We start from the raw sequence: 14276 nt of genomic DNA, 5'->3' as shown, positions 1-14276 counted from the left end.
TGAGAAAAGAGAAATGCCTTTATTCCCAAAATAATTATTAAAATTATAAAAGAACAACTTCAATGTGACACCAGGTTTTCAATGAAAAAGAGGTATTTCTACTCAAAGCCATGGTGTACAAACACTCATATTTTGCACACCTAAAAGTATTTGACAGTCAAACAGTATAAGATATGTTGATAAGGCAAGGTAAAATCACCGTATATGCTGTCTTTTTACATATCTGTCTTATACTTACCTTAAAGTTCTTAAACATAATATCACTTTTTTTTCCATATTAAAGAATACAAATTATAAATTATATTTTACTTGGAGAAATACTTACCCCACAAACTTCAAAGAGGCACGTAACAATCCAGCTTGCCAGCTGAACCTAAACAGATTCTCTGAGCTCTTGTTGATATATATTGTATTATTTGAGACACTCCCACTGTTAGCCTTCAGGGAGTCATCTTTTGATTCACTACCTTTCGTCATGACCTTTTGATTCATTGCACTTTGAAACATTGAGTAGACTAATGTTAGACTGGTACTCTATCTGCAGCAAGTCAACCTTTATTTATTGAGGTAAAACCTAATTAAATAAATGAATTATTTAAGCTTTTGCTGTAAATTTTAAGGCTGTACCAAAGCAATTGGAGTTCAAGTCTAAAACTATGTTTCATGCAGTTCTTTTGAATTTACACATTAACATGATTGGGACATATTAGGTAACTAGAGCCAAATGAAAAACAAATGCAAAAAACTGAGAAAAAGCAGTGTTACAAACATATCCAGCGAAACATAATACATTTTTAATAAACCTAGTTGTAACATCAGATCAGGTGATCCTCATGGTGAAGTGATGCTAAAGATCCCAAAATATTACAGGAAAATAAGGCCTAGTCATAGTGCAGTGATCTGGGAGTGAGCAAACAGTTCCCAGCACAGCCCATCGTTAGTGAGCATCCACGGACATAGCTTAGGAAAGAGTCTTGTATTGCCAGGGAGTGCAAAAAAGTGCACCAGTCCCTGAAAACCTACCTGTTTCTCTTCTTCTCACCTATGAGGCACTGTAGGTACAGGAGGCACTGTAACACAGTACTCCCACCAAGCGTGAAGGGAAAAGTGGATACTGGGCTAACCGCTGAAGGTCTGATATATACGCAACAACTCACTACAGCGTCTGTGCAGTGGAACAGAGGGAAGTTCCTCATGGACAATGACCATCTGATGTTGCCAAAATAATGCAATTCCAAGCAGAGCCAGCTGTGGGATGGTCATTCTGTTCAGAGGGTTTTGAAATGGATTTTTTCCATGTAAGAGCAAACCCAAAACTTTCTGTTTATTTTTCAAGACCAAAATAGTGCTGAAAGGTGTTTTGGTCTGCCAAAATGCAGAAGTATGTTCCTGGAGTCCAAGGATTGTTGTGGTTTATAGTTTGTACTTGTTAAAAGCACAGCCACACCTATTTCTGTACCTAGGTGAGACCAAAGTTTTTTACCTGAGGTCAAACTACAGGGTCTGCAGCATACATGTGGAGGAGGGGAGAAGGGCTCTGAGGAGAAAGCACATTTTGCTAAAACTTGATTTTGATTAAAACATTCAGAGCAGCAGCGTTGAGGTGAATAAGAGGTCTGAGGGCGGGCATGGCAGAGGAAGAGATTTGAGGAACAGCCAGGAATTACATATTTGCTGGGCTGTAAGTCAGACCCCAGAGTATTCAGATATTCAGAAATGGATTTTAACCAGCCAGTAGGATTTAAAGGATGATTGAGGGTCAGCTTTTAATTTTCACTCTCCACAGGTCATGGCAACAAAGCCCATGGTACATGCACAGGCCATTCTCATAGATCTTCCATACCTACCTTTTTACTATGACAGGTGAATAAACTACAGAATCTGTCTGCAGGAACATTCATGGTCTGTTAGACAATCATAATGCACAATATCAAATATAATTCAATTGTAAAAAGCTATTACTCTTTATTGAATAATAGACTTGATGAGCAGAAAAGAAACAAATCTGGCATCTGTAAAGACCATAGGGGTGGATAACAGAAATCCCAAATTTGTACATATTAAGTCACAGAGCATACAGCAGTAGGTGCACATTCTGTGAAAGGGAAAGGGGGCTACTTTACCCCGAACAGTGTGTTTTGTTTTGCTGAAATGCAGGCATGTACGTGCAGAGCCTGATGATTGGGGTGGCTTTCAGTTTCCCAACTCAGAACGAGCTTTTTGTCTGAGGATGTTATAGCAGTGATGAGGATGGGAAAATCTAAAGACAGTAAGCAGCTTTCCGCTCACCTTCTTCAATGTTCCTTATTCTGTGAGCTGGGCTGCTGTAGCTTTTTATCCTATCAAACCGCTACTGCCCGAGGGCACAGGTTTTGTGTGGAAAGAGCTGTAGTGTGTCTTCTCTTATTCTCCCATTTTCACATATTCACATTAGAGTTCCAGCTACTGGTCAGCAGTTGCTCAAACATGCCTTTGGGGCTTCCATGAAGAGCTTTCCTGGGCACCCACACCCCTTTGCACGCTCTGGTTCAATGTGTTTGTTCTGTGTGGACACCTGTGGAGCATGCACCTGAAGGACACAACTGGCCCTGCACAGACGGCCAGCTCTTTGCCTAACATACAAGATTTTCTCAACAAACATTTTGTTGCACCAGCTCCTCTAGAAGAGGGCATGTAGGTGTTTCTGCTATGTTCCCCAGCCAATATATTTGCCTTCTTTGTACACTCTACATTTCATACCTCTGCCACAGCACGATCACCACAACAGTTCTCCACACAGGTAACCTGGTTGAACATCTGATAACTGCTCAGTTTCTGAATTATGCTAGCTGCCCTAATGTGAAAAACTACTTTGTCAAGGGAGGCAAGATAGTTTGAAACACCCGAAGTAAATGAGCTCATGGAAGAGAGGAAGTTTGGTTCTGCCAGTAGTCATGGATGGGGCAGTACTTCTCCAGAGGGCAGTCTGCCACTACACACCCTTGGGTTTGTTTTGTATTTTTTTCTACACTGAATGTTACTGCAAAAGTGGTTGCAGAAGCAGCCTGTGAGTAGCTGAAAATTTTGATCAGAACGGGCTATCCATGTGCAGTCATCAGCAGACAAGTGCTCTTTTGTAATTTTAAATAGGGCATTGGACCTGGGGAAGTCAGATGCTTCTCCTGAAATTCAAAAGCTAAGAGTGTAGCACTGTGAAGCGAGACAAACAGGTTAAATTCCGCTCCATATCCATGTTTGTCCCAGGAAAGAGGTCAGCAAGGACTCTGCTGCCCTTTATCTGCCAGGTAGTCCATTGTGGAGCTGTTCCTAAACCAATTCATGGAGGTTGCCATTCTTCCCCAGTATTGGCATAATCAAGGAAATATTAAGCAGCAAAAAAAGCAGCTCTTTCCAACATTTCTCTGTTCAGATTTTCACATTTCATATCTTATGGTTGCTCAGCAACTATTTTGCAGTGTTTAGGAGTAATGTTTGCTTATGCTTTGGATGGCCTGCCTATCTGCATCACGCTTAGCAGAGGCTATACTGGCATCTCTCAGTGAACTCAGATGTGGCCAGAGAAGTCCCATTTACAGGATTTCAGATGCTTTTTATTCAGTCGTGATATTTGCTGTGCTGGAGATGATCAGCTCTGTGTGGTGTGCACACAGTCCAAGGCAGACTGTCATTGGTATTAGTGCTAGCACTTTTAAGACAACCAGCACCTTGCATTAAACCTCTCAGAGAGTCAGTGTGTCAGGCCTGGGGTAAAGTTAATGCCTAATGTGCCCTTTCCCCTTCAGAGCTCATAGTAGCTGGTATGTCAATGTGCATTGTGTTTGCACAGCAACCCAAGGTAAAAGGAGGCCAAGCACATCCACCAGTCCTCTATGCCCCTTGATTGCTGGTTGGCAATCAAGCAGCAGTAAACCGGTGACTTTTTTTTCTGCTGCACATACTTGCCGAAAGAAAGAAAGAGGCTTGCCCAACTGCCGCTCCTCAGGTAGCTGGATCTCACTCACTGCAACCGTGTCATGCTCGTGGTGCTCTCTGGCAAGCGGTGCTGCTCTTTGCCTGCTGCACGCGGCTGCCGAGTAGCTCGTCCGTGCAGCCTCTGAAGGGACCTAAGTTTATCAATGCTTTCTTCTTTTTCCTTATAGTGTTAGCTCCAATAAATGGCATTTGAAGCGATACCTTACAGAGTCTGAGTCCCTTTCTTACCGGGATCATAAGGAACCAGGACTTCCTGGTATAAAACCTTCTACCAGTTATAGTTTGAAGGAAATAAGCACTAGCCTTCATATGGGAAAAAAAGTATTACTCAAAACTGCTCTCTTTGACTTTTTCAGCGACAACCCAAAAATCTTCCTCTGCCCTTCTTGTCCATCCATTGCAAATCTTTTGAAGATATAAAAACAATTATGTTATACATAGGTACTAAGAAACAGTTTAAAGGAAAGCAAAATATCAGAGAAAACTGAGGAGAACTGCAACCATCAGAGAGATGAGAGTCCAGTGAAAAGGTGAATATGTAAATTGAGAGTTACTCAGTAATCAGACCATGGAAAGACACAGACCTGTTTAGTGTGGGACAAATGGCCGTTATCTGCCCATGGATGCTCATGCAAATAGTATTTGACTTCTTTTGCTTTGCTTTTTGGCAGTGTACATGTTTGTAGGCTGTGAGGTATGCTGGCGCGGTTCAACAGGCTGTGCAGCAACACTCAGCATCAAGCCTGTCCCTGGGGAAGAGGCAGTGGCATCCCCTTCAGGATCGTCTCTGCTGCAGGCACCATTTGGAGTCTGCAGCTTTTCTCTGCTCTGCAAGCTCTGTTGTTTGGCATTGCACATTTACAAGCCACAGTTCCCCACAGGAGAAGCGCTTGCTGCCAGAGCAGAGGGTTTACCTTCTACTTTTAAGTAAACATCTCGGATTTTGCTGAAGCACTGCCCTCTGCACTAGGAGCTGCTACCGCTACACTAGCAGCAGTAGGCTACTTTCCAGCTCCTGGTTGTTTTCATCACATTTTTAGATGTTTTATAAATTAAGACGGCAATTAGAAAAAAGATTATGTGATGAGAAAATAGATTTTTTTTATTTATACTATATTTTCTTCCATGTTTAAAAATTATCTAGATATCTCTGGAGCAAGTTTAAAAAAAAATAATACAAAGATCATAAGTGACTACTTCTGCTGTAGTAAACTAAGTGACATCCTTGTTTCAGCCACACCTTCTCCTTTGCTGACACACAGGATTCCTTTTCCTGTTGTGAGACTCGTGCTCTTCAGGATAATATTATATAGCACTTGCCTTTTTCACATATGCCATTAATAATTTTTCTTTTACATTTTATCTGAAAATATATAGGTCTGATTATGCACGCTAATACATTCTAACACTGTTCATTTCACTTTTTTTAATGTAAGTAATTTATATTTGGGACGAACCAGATATACACAAAATAGCGACGGCAGTCGTTGAAAAACATGCATGGCTATTTTTTGCATACCCTATTCATCAGAAGACCCCACAGCCTGTGTTTGGTGTTCTCTTCTCTTACCAGCTAATTGATATGAAAACTGTGCCTTTACTGGTAATTTTACTATTGCAGGCTGTATTTCATACTGAAATTGCAGCCATGTGAGACAGCTCCACAGGCTATCATGAGTCTGCTTTATTTAGCAATTGAATTTGTGTTGAGTACTGTAATTTACTGTAATTTTTCCTGCATATCTCAGCATTTGGAAGAGCCCTTTGAATCCGCAGTTCTGAAATGGCACTAGTATGTTCCCAGCATTTACCTTCTTCCCATCAGCGAGCAACAGGAAAAGGAGAGTGAGTCATCAAAGAGGTGGAATATTTCTCCTTTAAAAGCAAGTATTTTTCACGAGTCTGTGGATTTTGGACATTGCCTGCTGCCAAACTGGGTGGGCTGCTCTCTTCTCCGTAACCCCTCCCTACGCCTTCCCACCACCTACTCCGCAACATCCAGGAGGTGGTTTAGGGAATTAGGTCATCAGCAAGCAAATAAACTTCACCAAAAATTTTCCTCTCGATTTAGGTCCGAGAGAACTAACTGCTCATCACCTAGTCAGGCAAGTAATAGTGGTGGCGTAAGGGAGGGAACAGGAACACATGGAAGGAAAGAGACAAGGGGAGCATCCTCCTCCTCCTCAATGGCATTAGACTGGCTCAGCCATGCCCTAAAACTGTACTCTTAATTCCCTGGAAAAATCAAATGCAAGAGAGAAGAAGTAGGTGAGGCTCAGGGTTTACCTATCCTAATGTCGAGTTGTCCAGTGCCTAAACTTAGCACAATGAATATTTTAAAACGGGAGGTAGACTTCAGTGTCACTTAGACACTTTTGAAAGGATTACCATTATTTTTACCTGCTATATTAGACTATTCCTCTGTCCACTTAATTCTGCAGACTACTACATTTAATATCTAGTTTGCAGTGGTTTTATTATGATAAATGGAACAAATGCAGGCTACCCATCTAAATACCATCGCTATAGATGTTTTTATTAGTTTTTATGCTGATGAGGAACAAAACAGATGGAACAAGAAACTCATGGTATCGGAGGCACAAAGAGAGAGAGCTGTTTTTTTTTAAAGCAAGAATGGCTGATCACAGCTTAAAGTTTTATGTGGGAATTAAGTGTAATTCACAGTCATTGCAGAGCAGGCCTTGTCAGAAAAGGCCTCCCATTATTCTGAAACCCTGTTTTTGTTACGTGGAAGTTTATGAAGAAGTTGGAGAACTTTCTAGCACATACAGGGCTTCTCACAGGAAAAAATAAGGAATGGGTCTGCCCTGCTTGAGAACAAGCAAGATTACACCAGAAAAGTCTTCTGCTTTCTCTGCTCTTGGAGAACAAATCCCGAGAGCTTCATTCCAGCTTGAACCATTACCCCCAATCAACGTTTAAAGGAGAGGTCCCACAGGAATACTTTGCTACTTCCATACAAAGTGGCATTTTCCTTGAGACCTATACAGAGGTTGGGTAGGTAAAGCTAAAAGAGACTGAGGACCTAAGTTTATCCTTTTAATGCAGATCCCTATCCTCCTGTCTCCTTCATGTGGGAGAATCTATCACTCATCTTCAGGGCACTAAAATCATGGGTTTATTGGAGACATGCTACATTAGGAAAGGATCAAAATAAGATTTTCTATGCAGATGTCTCTAGAGGCCTACAGCTCTTTGGCAAGTACCACATAGTGTATTTTAAGGTAGAATTCATTTTAGTGAGGCCTCCTAAAAGTAAAACATGCCTGAAGTTGATGTTAGAAAGGAAATAGTTAATATTTTTTAGGTTTTTACCTCTAATTTGGCTTTTGTCAGATAGTCTTTTTTGCAGCAAATTAACACATTAAGATAAAGCCTAGCGAAAACGTGCAAATGTGCTCATCTTTTGTCCTCAGTGCTTGCCAATGCAATGTTAGTGGGGAGAAAGATCTGATTTCCAAAATAACCTCCACTTAAGGGGAGGAATATCTTCCAAAGAAGAGAATGGTGTTGGTTGGGTTGTGTCTGATGAAGAAGAGGAATGGATGGTCAGCTTTGAACTCATAAGAAACTGGGCAACACAGAGGCACTGCAACAAGTCCCATGGCACTAACTGCTTCAGTGCCCTCTTCGTTGACTTCCATGAATGACTTCTGGATGGCCTTGGACACAACTAAACCATCTTTCCTAGAGATTCCTGACAAATCCGCTTTTCCCCAGTCAAAAACATTCATCAGTCCCATCTCCTGGAGAGTTTTGTTGAGAATGTAACTTTCCTCCATCTTGAACTGGGGCAGGTACACCTTCACTCTCAGCTGTTGCATCCTAGCCGAGCTGGTCCATCCTGCTAGCTTTTCATATGTGAGGGTGCATTCAAGCTGTAAGGCAGTATTGATAATAATGATTGACACCATAATGAACGGAAGGGAAAGATAGTAAGGTTCAGGTTTTCCTGCTTGTCTTCTGACCACACTGGAGCAATGTTAAAGTATTGCTCTGTTTGCAGCCCCTTATGTATGCTACTAGAGAGAAAAAGAAGTATTACCTGTTCTAGGCCAGTAAAGTCCTCACAGACAGCTTCAGGAAGAAGAATGAACATGCTCAGTTCATTCTCGAAGTATGGGAGCTCTATCACTTTCATTTTCAGTTCCTCTATAATGGCCATGTTAAAATAACCTTCTTGAAACATCATCTGCACTGTCCTTTTCTCATTCTGGAACACATGAAACATGTTAAGCAGAAAACACAGAAATACAGAAATGACCACTCTGGTTGTAATTGGTTTCAGTATTGAGATTAGAGTTCAGTCCAGAAAACATTATTTACACTGGTCGTGGGTTTAATATACTCGTAGCATTGATGTGTTCCTACCTCTTAACTGTAGCTCCAATGAAGGTATCCATTTTAGAAGCATAAAACCTACTTTTCCATTTCTACTGGTGCCAGATTACTTTACCCACAAGTCCCTTGTTATGTCATTCTTTTTTGTGGCATGTCAGATGAGGAAACTGATGCATCTGATGCAGCCATGAATCTAAATTCTTCATGAATAAAGTATACGTTCTCCTGAGACAATTTGTCTTTAGCTCATTTTTCCTGAAAACAAACATTGTTCTGTTGGTAAATAATAGCAGAGGAAGAGAATCCTCAAATTCAGTCCCAAAAGCAGACTGTTTTTGAAACAGCATCTTTAGTTGTGAAATCCCCAACAAAGTCAGTGCACGTGCTCAGTGGCTTTGACCCAACCAGGATCTCAGCTGCACGAGAGCCACTTCTGATGGGAAGTGACAGAAACAGTTACATGTTTGGTTGTCAAACTGGAGAGAAGATGTAGCTTTCCATTGTTCTAGCTGAAGGCCAGTGTTTTGTCTTGGGATAACAGAGAGGAGGAAAGCTCCCATCTGTTGTTATAGGAGACTGACATCTGATTTCCATCCCCTCGCTGTTTCAGTTCCTGCCCATATTGTACCTTGTTCAGTTGGAAATACGTTTCCTTAGTGTCTTCTTTCTTAAATTCCACTGCCCACTTTCCTTTAAAATATATAGCATTGACCAGGACAAGTACAGTGGAGGGATCAATAAACCCAGCAGCAAATAGGTCTTTGATTTTACCTTTAAAAATAATGAATTAAAAAGAATTATTACTTTGTTCAGGCAATCAGCTGCATTTGACTATTAATAATTAATCCTGTAAATCTGAAAAGTAGTATAATGCTGTCAGACAAATAACAAAAACTTTATGTACAGCTTTTGAAGCCAGGAACTCAAGGCATTTTTGTACTTCTTCCTACATTTATTTCCTATTGAGCAAAAAAATGCAGTAAGTGTTTAATATATAAAAATCTTGCTATCTTTGGAAAAAAAGGTGGAAACTGAAATTCAGACATGATATTCCTAACTGGTTGGATTGCAAACCAAACCACCTGCACATATTCTTCTTTACCTTTTGTCTCATTTTCCACCCAGAAGTTAATCTTCTTTCTGGCTTCTTCTTCAGTGTATTTAAAATCGACTGCTTCCAGTTCTGCTCGATAGAATTTCTTTGTGGAATCCAAGTATTGCTGGAAAGTACAAATGACAGAATTTTATTGCAACATGATGAGTTTTATAAGATTGATAATTTCACGCCTTCAAGATAATTCCATGTACTAGATCAGCAAGAAAGGAATGAATAAAACAGGCATATGTAAAAAAAAAAAATCATTGAATTAACTCAAGCATGAAGTTTTTAGAGAGAGATTATTTATAACAAATCATATTTACAAATATATTTTTCTATATTTTCAAGCTGTACTGAACAGCAGAAATGTCTCATCACAGTAAAAAATATCTAAGACCAAAACTTACTACCTTTCTTTAAGTTTATATATCATTGTTCTGCTGCCTGTCTTCCCCAACCACCAAATGAAGAAGGTTGCCTTATTTTGAACAAAAAAACGGGATTGATAATATCACAATGAGATATGTGTGTGTGTGTGTATGTTACTCTGTGTAGATATATGTACTGTAAAACTTATAACTTGGGCACTCAGTGTTCCACAGGAATGTTTTAAGATGGTCAATTCCACTTAAATTAGACTAATTGACAAAAATCTCAAAGGTGCTGCTTTCTTCTAAGCCTTGTTTGAAAAGGCAGCAGGAATTAGAGAGTCCCATATTCACATAGACTCTGAAGAAAAGGTGGAAGAGTGAGTACAGTCATTTTATTAGAAACAGAGAAGACACTGGGGGAGAAAAAAAAGTCTTCTGCTGGTCACAGAGCTTTGTTTCCTTGGATAGAAATGACGCAGCAAGCGGCAGCTCTGTTAGACACCGGGTGTGCGTGGCAAGGATATATTGACAGTGATTAATGCTATCACATTTTCTGGAATGCCCAGGGAGAGCTCTTACCGTAGATCTGTTTCTTTATATAAAAGCTTTTAAGTCATGGCTTCCCAGTGCTCTGCTGTTCCCAATGTCTAACCGCTGGTCCATTGAGATGGAAAACCTCCCTGACCGCAAGGGCTGTGGAGTGCAGTCATTTGGCAGCACACCCTGACAGCGCCGTTGTGTTTCATTTCCTTTTGCACTTTATGATGGAAGAAATTCTGCTGAGCTCGTAACTACCAGGAGCTGTTAAAAAGGACAGCACGGCCACTTACCTGGAAGAACGGATAAGTAATTTCTCCAAAGAGCCTGTTGGCAATGGTGAGAGAGCTGCCTGGTCTGGGTTCACTGACTGCAGCTAACAGAGCCTGGAACTGGGAATGGACTCCTCCAGCTTCTTGGCACTTCGAACAGGAAAACAGAAGTTTCTTGGTAGGCTTGAGCTTTCCTGTGCAAAGCTGGACCTGAGGGTGAAGTGCAGCCTCCCTCTGTACGAGAATCCTGACTCCACCCAGTTGATATTGCATCAAGACACCACCTCCAGCTCCCCCTGTACCAGATGTACAGAATGACGAAACGATTCCCCTTCAGGCCCATGCCAGTCCACCTCCAAATCGCATTGTATCCTACAGTGATTGCTCTGCGCACACTGAGCTAAAGTCTGCTGGCTTAGATCCTGGGAGGAGCAAGCTCCGAGGTGCCTTTGGCGTGCCCTGTAGACAAACCTTTGCAGGTGGCAGTTTAAGCACTTATCACATTTTAGATTGGTACTACTGTTTTGGTTAGAAACCTGTAATGAGAAGGCTTAGCTGTTGAAATGTGTGATCTCACAAGGCCCCTTAAATAACTAATAAAAGAACAGTAATAAGCAGGTCTGCAAATCTAGACAGAGAGGCTGCTCAGCCCTGCCGTGCTTTCTGATTAAGTGACAATCTGCAAGGGAAAGGGGCTGACAAACTGGAACCTGTTGCTTCATCTCAGAGCTGCAACTGTGTCTTACCTTCTCAGAAGGGTATCTGTTTCCCTGGCTTGTACTGCTCAAAACTTCACTGAAATGAAATACCTGCAATGTAAATGTTGGGTGAATGCAGCTGAATGACGGTACCTCAAAGCTAAAACAGAGTGCTGCAAGCCTATCCCGAAACACAGCCAGACACAGTAAATGTGGAAAGTCCAGTTGTCCTTGCAAGTGAACAAGAAGTTTTCATAAAGGGCGAGTTCATGAAATCTTTTAAATCTTTCTTCTTGGAGTGATACCTCCAAAATACTTTCTTTAGCACTGACGTATTCATTGAATGATCAGTTACGTAACAGTGGTTAGTCTGAAAAAGTTTGGTATTAGGAATAGCATAAGAGAGGGGTTTTTTAAAGGTATGCTTGCACATCAGACCTTTCGATGCTTAGGAACTATATCAGATGGCACTATCAGCCTCTTGGCTCATATCTTGCCACCGTCCCCTTCTCAGAGCAAAGGAAACCCACCTTCTCAATCTGTTCCAGTGTGTTGCCCCTGGCTCCGAGGACAACCATCCCAAAGGCAGCTGAGAGACTTAGCGGCGAGAAGAAGATGTTTTCATTTCTTTTTATTTTGCCCAGCTCTCTGAAAAAGTCGAGACAGAACTTGGCATTGGCTGCACTGAGAGAGCACATTGTGATGCTGCGATCGCCTGCAACAAGGGAAACAAAGATTTAGTCTTCTCATCTTTACACCTGCTAAGCTTAGATGCCTTGGTAGAGCACAGTAAGGTTTTCTGCAGTAGCATGGCTGAGTTGTTCAGCACGTCACAGAAGACTCCTGACTCACCACATCTGGGATTTCACAGTGAACTTCACATTGAAACAACTCATCTGAAAACCAGCACCCTGAATGGCAGGAGAAACGTATTTTCAGAAACAGTATTCTGAGTTCAGCTGTTTCTCTGGCTCAAGTAATAGCTATGGTTTCATCACTTAGCACTAACCTTGTCCTAACCACAGTCCCAGCTCACTTTATGTCCCAATCTTTCTTGCCTCAAGTCCTCTAGGCATAGCACTTATTAATTACACCCCTTGATCATACCTCACTCTCTGTGCCTCTCTCTAAAAACTTTGTGCGTGTTAATCAGCTGTGCCTCACATACTGTGTCCTTCTAAGGCTGGTTGCTTAACGAACATTTGGCAGAAAATTGAACTACAGATAGGCTCACTCAGCAAGATTTTCAACAAAGGCACATTGTGTATTAGTGGAAAATTCCAGTCATATTTTTTATTTTATCTGCAGCTTTAACACTTGTCCCAGATATACTTCAGTAATGATCACAATTATTACTAGCAGATGATCCTGAATGTTCTGCAAAACTCTTCACATCTTACACCTAGGACAGAGTTCCTTTCTTATGAAAGTCTTTTCCCAGTGTCTTCATCCAGTAAAGTGATGCAGAGGCATCTGATCCCTTAGAAAGTCAGTTCAGTATTTTAGAGTTTCCACTATTCTAAGTCATTTTTGGTTTGATTCTTACCGAGATGGAATAACTTTCTCCACAGATATGGAAGATACCTTTCCCCCATTACACAAGAAAAATTATCCATGTAAATATTTAAAATATGGAATGGTGTAGAAAGATTATGTTCTCATAAATTACCAATCTGGATCATGCAGAAGAAGTGGGAAAAGGTTTGGTTTTAATCTTCTTTTAGAAACACACCTGGAAAAGCCATTGTGCAAGTTAAACGCAGCTTCATCACACAGCCCATACATTTTAATGCATTCCAAAACATTGCACAGCATCTTGAAAATATTCTCACTTCCTCAAAATGTTATATGCAGTATATATGTGCTAAGCAGATATGTACATCACTAATGCACATATCAATCTTTAAACATTTCATAGTTATGTCATTTGTAACGTAAAGGTTAGAATTAAAGATCAGGGAGATATTTACCTTCTCCTCAGGACTGATGGTGTCAAGTTGACTGCTGAGCTTGATGACAGGGCTTCTGGAGCAATGGGATATAAAGCCATTGCCACTCCCAGTGGCAGCATAATTTTCGTTCATGATGAATCACATTCCTGTCTGTTGCAAGCAGTTAGTATATTTAGGGGACCTTTTGTGGTATCTTGATTTTTTCCTTATCCCCAGGAGTTCAGAAAGAAGTCACCCTTTCAAATGCATACTGAGATGTAAAAAAATTCTACCTAGTTATAAAAAAGAAAGCAAACACCTAGAAACAAAGGAGTTTTCAGGTTTTTTACCTGTAAAAAAGTAAACTCTACAAAATTTGATGTGTGTTGTTGTCAGAAATGGCACCACAGAATGCAAACACATGTTTTTGTAATATAAATTAATTATTAAAACCTCTGCAGGTGGCACAGTAGCAAGGGGAAAAAAAAATATAAAATATAAAAGTACCTATTTGGCCAATTGTGATGTGAGGCAGTGGTTCCAGAGCAGAGGTTGGGCAATTCCCTTTGCCTGCTCCGGTTCTGTGCTTCTGAAGACTTCTGTCTTAAAGATCCCTTCCAGGGAGCATTCCCTACCTGTTTTCTTCCTCAATTGGAAATTTATTCCTTAATGGAGAAGAGGAATTTAGCCATTTATTCCAGAGTTTGTTGAATATCCAACAGCATGGACAAGCAGTAGCTTGCTTTCATTTGCATGACATCCTTGAAGAGCGTGCCCGGTACACGCACAGCACGACTGTGCCAAGTGTGCACATTGGGCATGCTGCAGCTGAGCACTCTGCGGTTGTTGCAGCGGTGCGGCACAGATTGTGCACATTCGTATCAACCACGCAGCATGTGCAGACTAACTCTGGTACAGCTGGGATGCTACGCTTCCTGCAGAGACACTGCAGTTAGGGGCTCCCCATGCACCATCTGCATTTCCTTAGGTTTTCCGGGTGGAAACACGAGAGTCCTGTTCCTCTTCTGGGGATT

General features: G+C 41.1%; 1 protein-coding gene across 4 annotated transcripts; it reads right to left on the bottom strand.

Moving 5' to 3' along the window:
- Positions 1-6487: 6487 nt before the first annotated feature.
- LOC143156632 (serpin B4-like) lies at positions 6488-13322 on the bottom strand. Of its 4 annotated transcripts, none has more exons than XM_076330425.1 (8): positions 13282-13322; positions 11842-12026; positions 11360-11422; positions 10635-10763; positions 9437-9554; positions 8963-9105; positions 8039-8206; positions 6488-7871 (listed from the first exon to the last, which is right to left on the bottom strand). In XM_076330425.1, the coding sequence occupies exons 2-8, from the start codon at positions 12007-12009 to the stop codon at positions 7467-7469; spliced, it is 1194 nt and encodes a 397-aa protein (XP_076186540.1). In that variant the 5' UTR covers positions 12010-12026; positions 13282-13322; the 3' UTR covers positions 6488-7466. The 4 variants fall into 4 exon arrangements, with proteins under 4 accessions (XP_076186540.1, XP_076186541.1, XP_076186542.1 ...); XM_076330426.1 differs by lacking the exon at positions 13282-13322 and adding an exon at positions 12164-12222; XM_076330427.1 differs by lacking the exon at positions 10635-10763.
- Between the last annotated feature and the right edge of the window lie 954 nt (positions 13323-14276).

The sequence above is a fragment of the Aptenodytes patagonicus genome, chromosome 2, assembly GCF_965638725.1.
Source record: "Aptenodytes patagonicus chromosome 2, bAptPat1.pri.cur, whole genome shotgun sequence".
Taxonomy (NCBI): domain Eukaryota; kingdom Metazoa; phylum Chordata; class Aves; order Sphenisciformes; family Spheniscidae; genus Aptenodytes; species Aptenodytes patagonicus.
The sequence above is the reverse complement of the archived record's forward strand: the minus strand, read 5'-3'. Positions and strand labels throughout refer to the sequence as shown.

What these genes read in the sequence shown, in the direction of transcription:
- LOC143156632 (XM_076330425.1), bottom strand. Translation starts at nt 12,009, where the DNA reads ATGTGCTCTCTCAGTGCAGCCAATGCCAAGTTCTGTCTCGACTTTTTC. An exon ending in ACAGATACCCTTCTGAGAAG is followed by an intron (nt 10,764 to 11,359) that starts GTAAGACACAGT and finishes TCCTGTTCGAAG; the next exon opens with TGCCAAGAAGCTGGAGGAGT. An exon ending in ACTTTACTGGCCTAGAACAG is followed by an intron (nt 7,872 to 8,038) that starts GTAATACTTCTT and finishes ACTGCCTTACAG; the next exon opens with CTTGAATGCACCCTCACATA.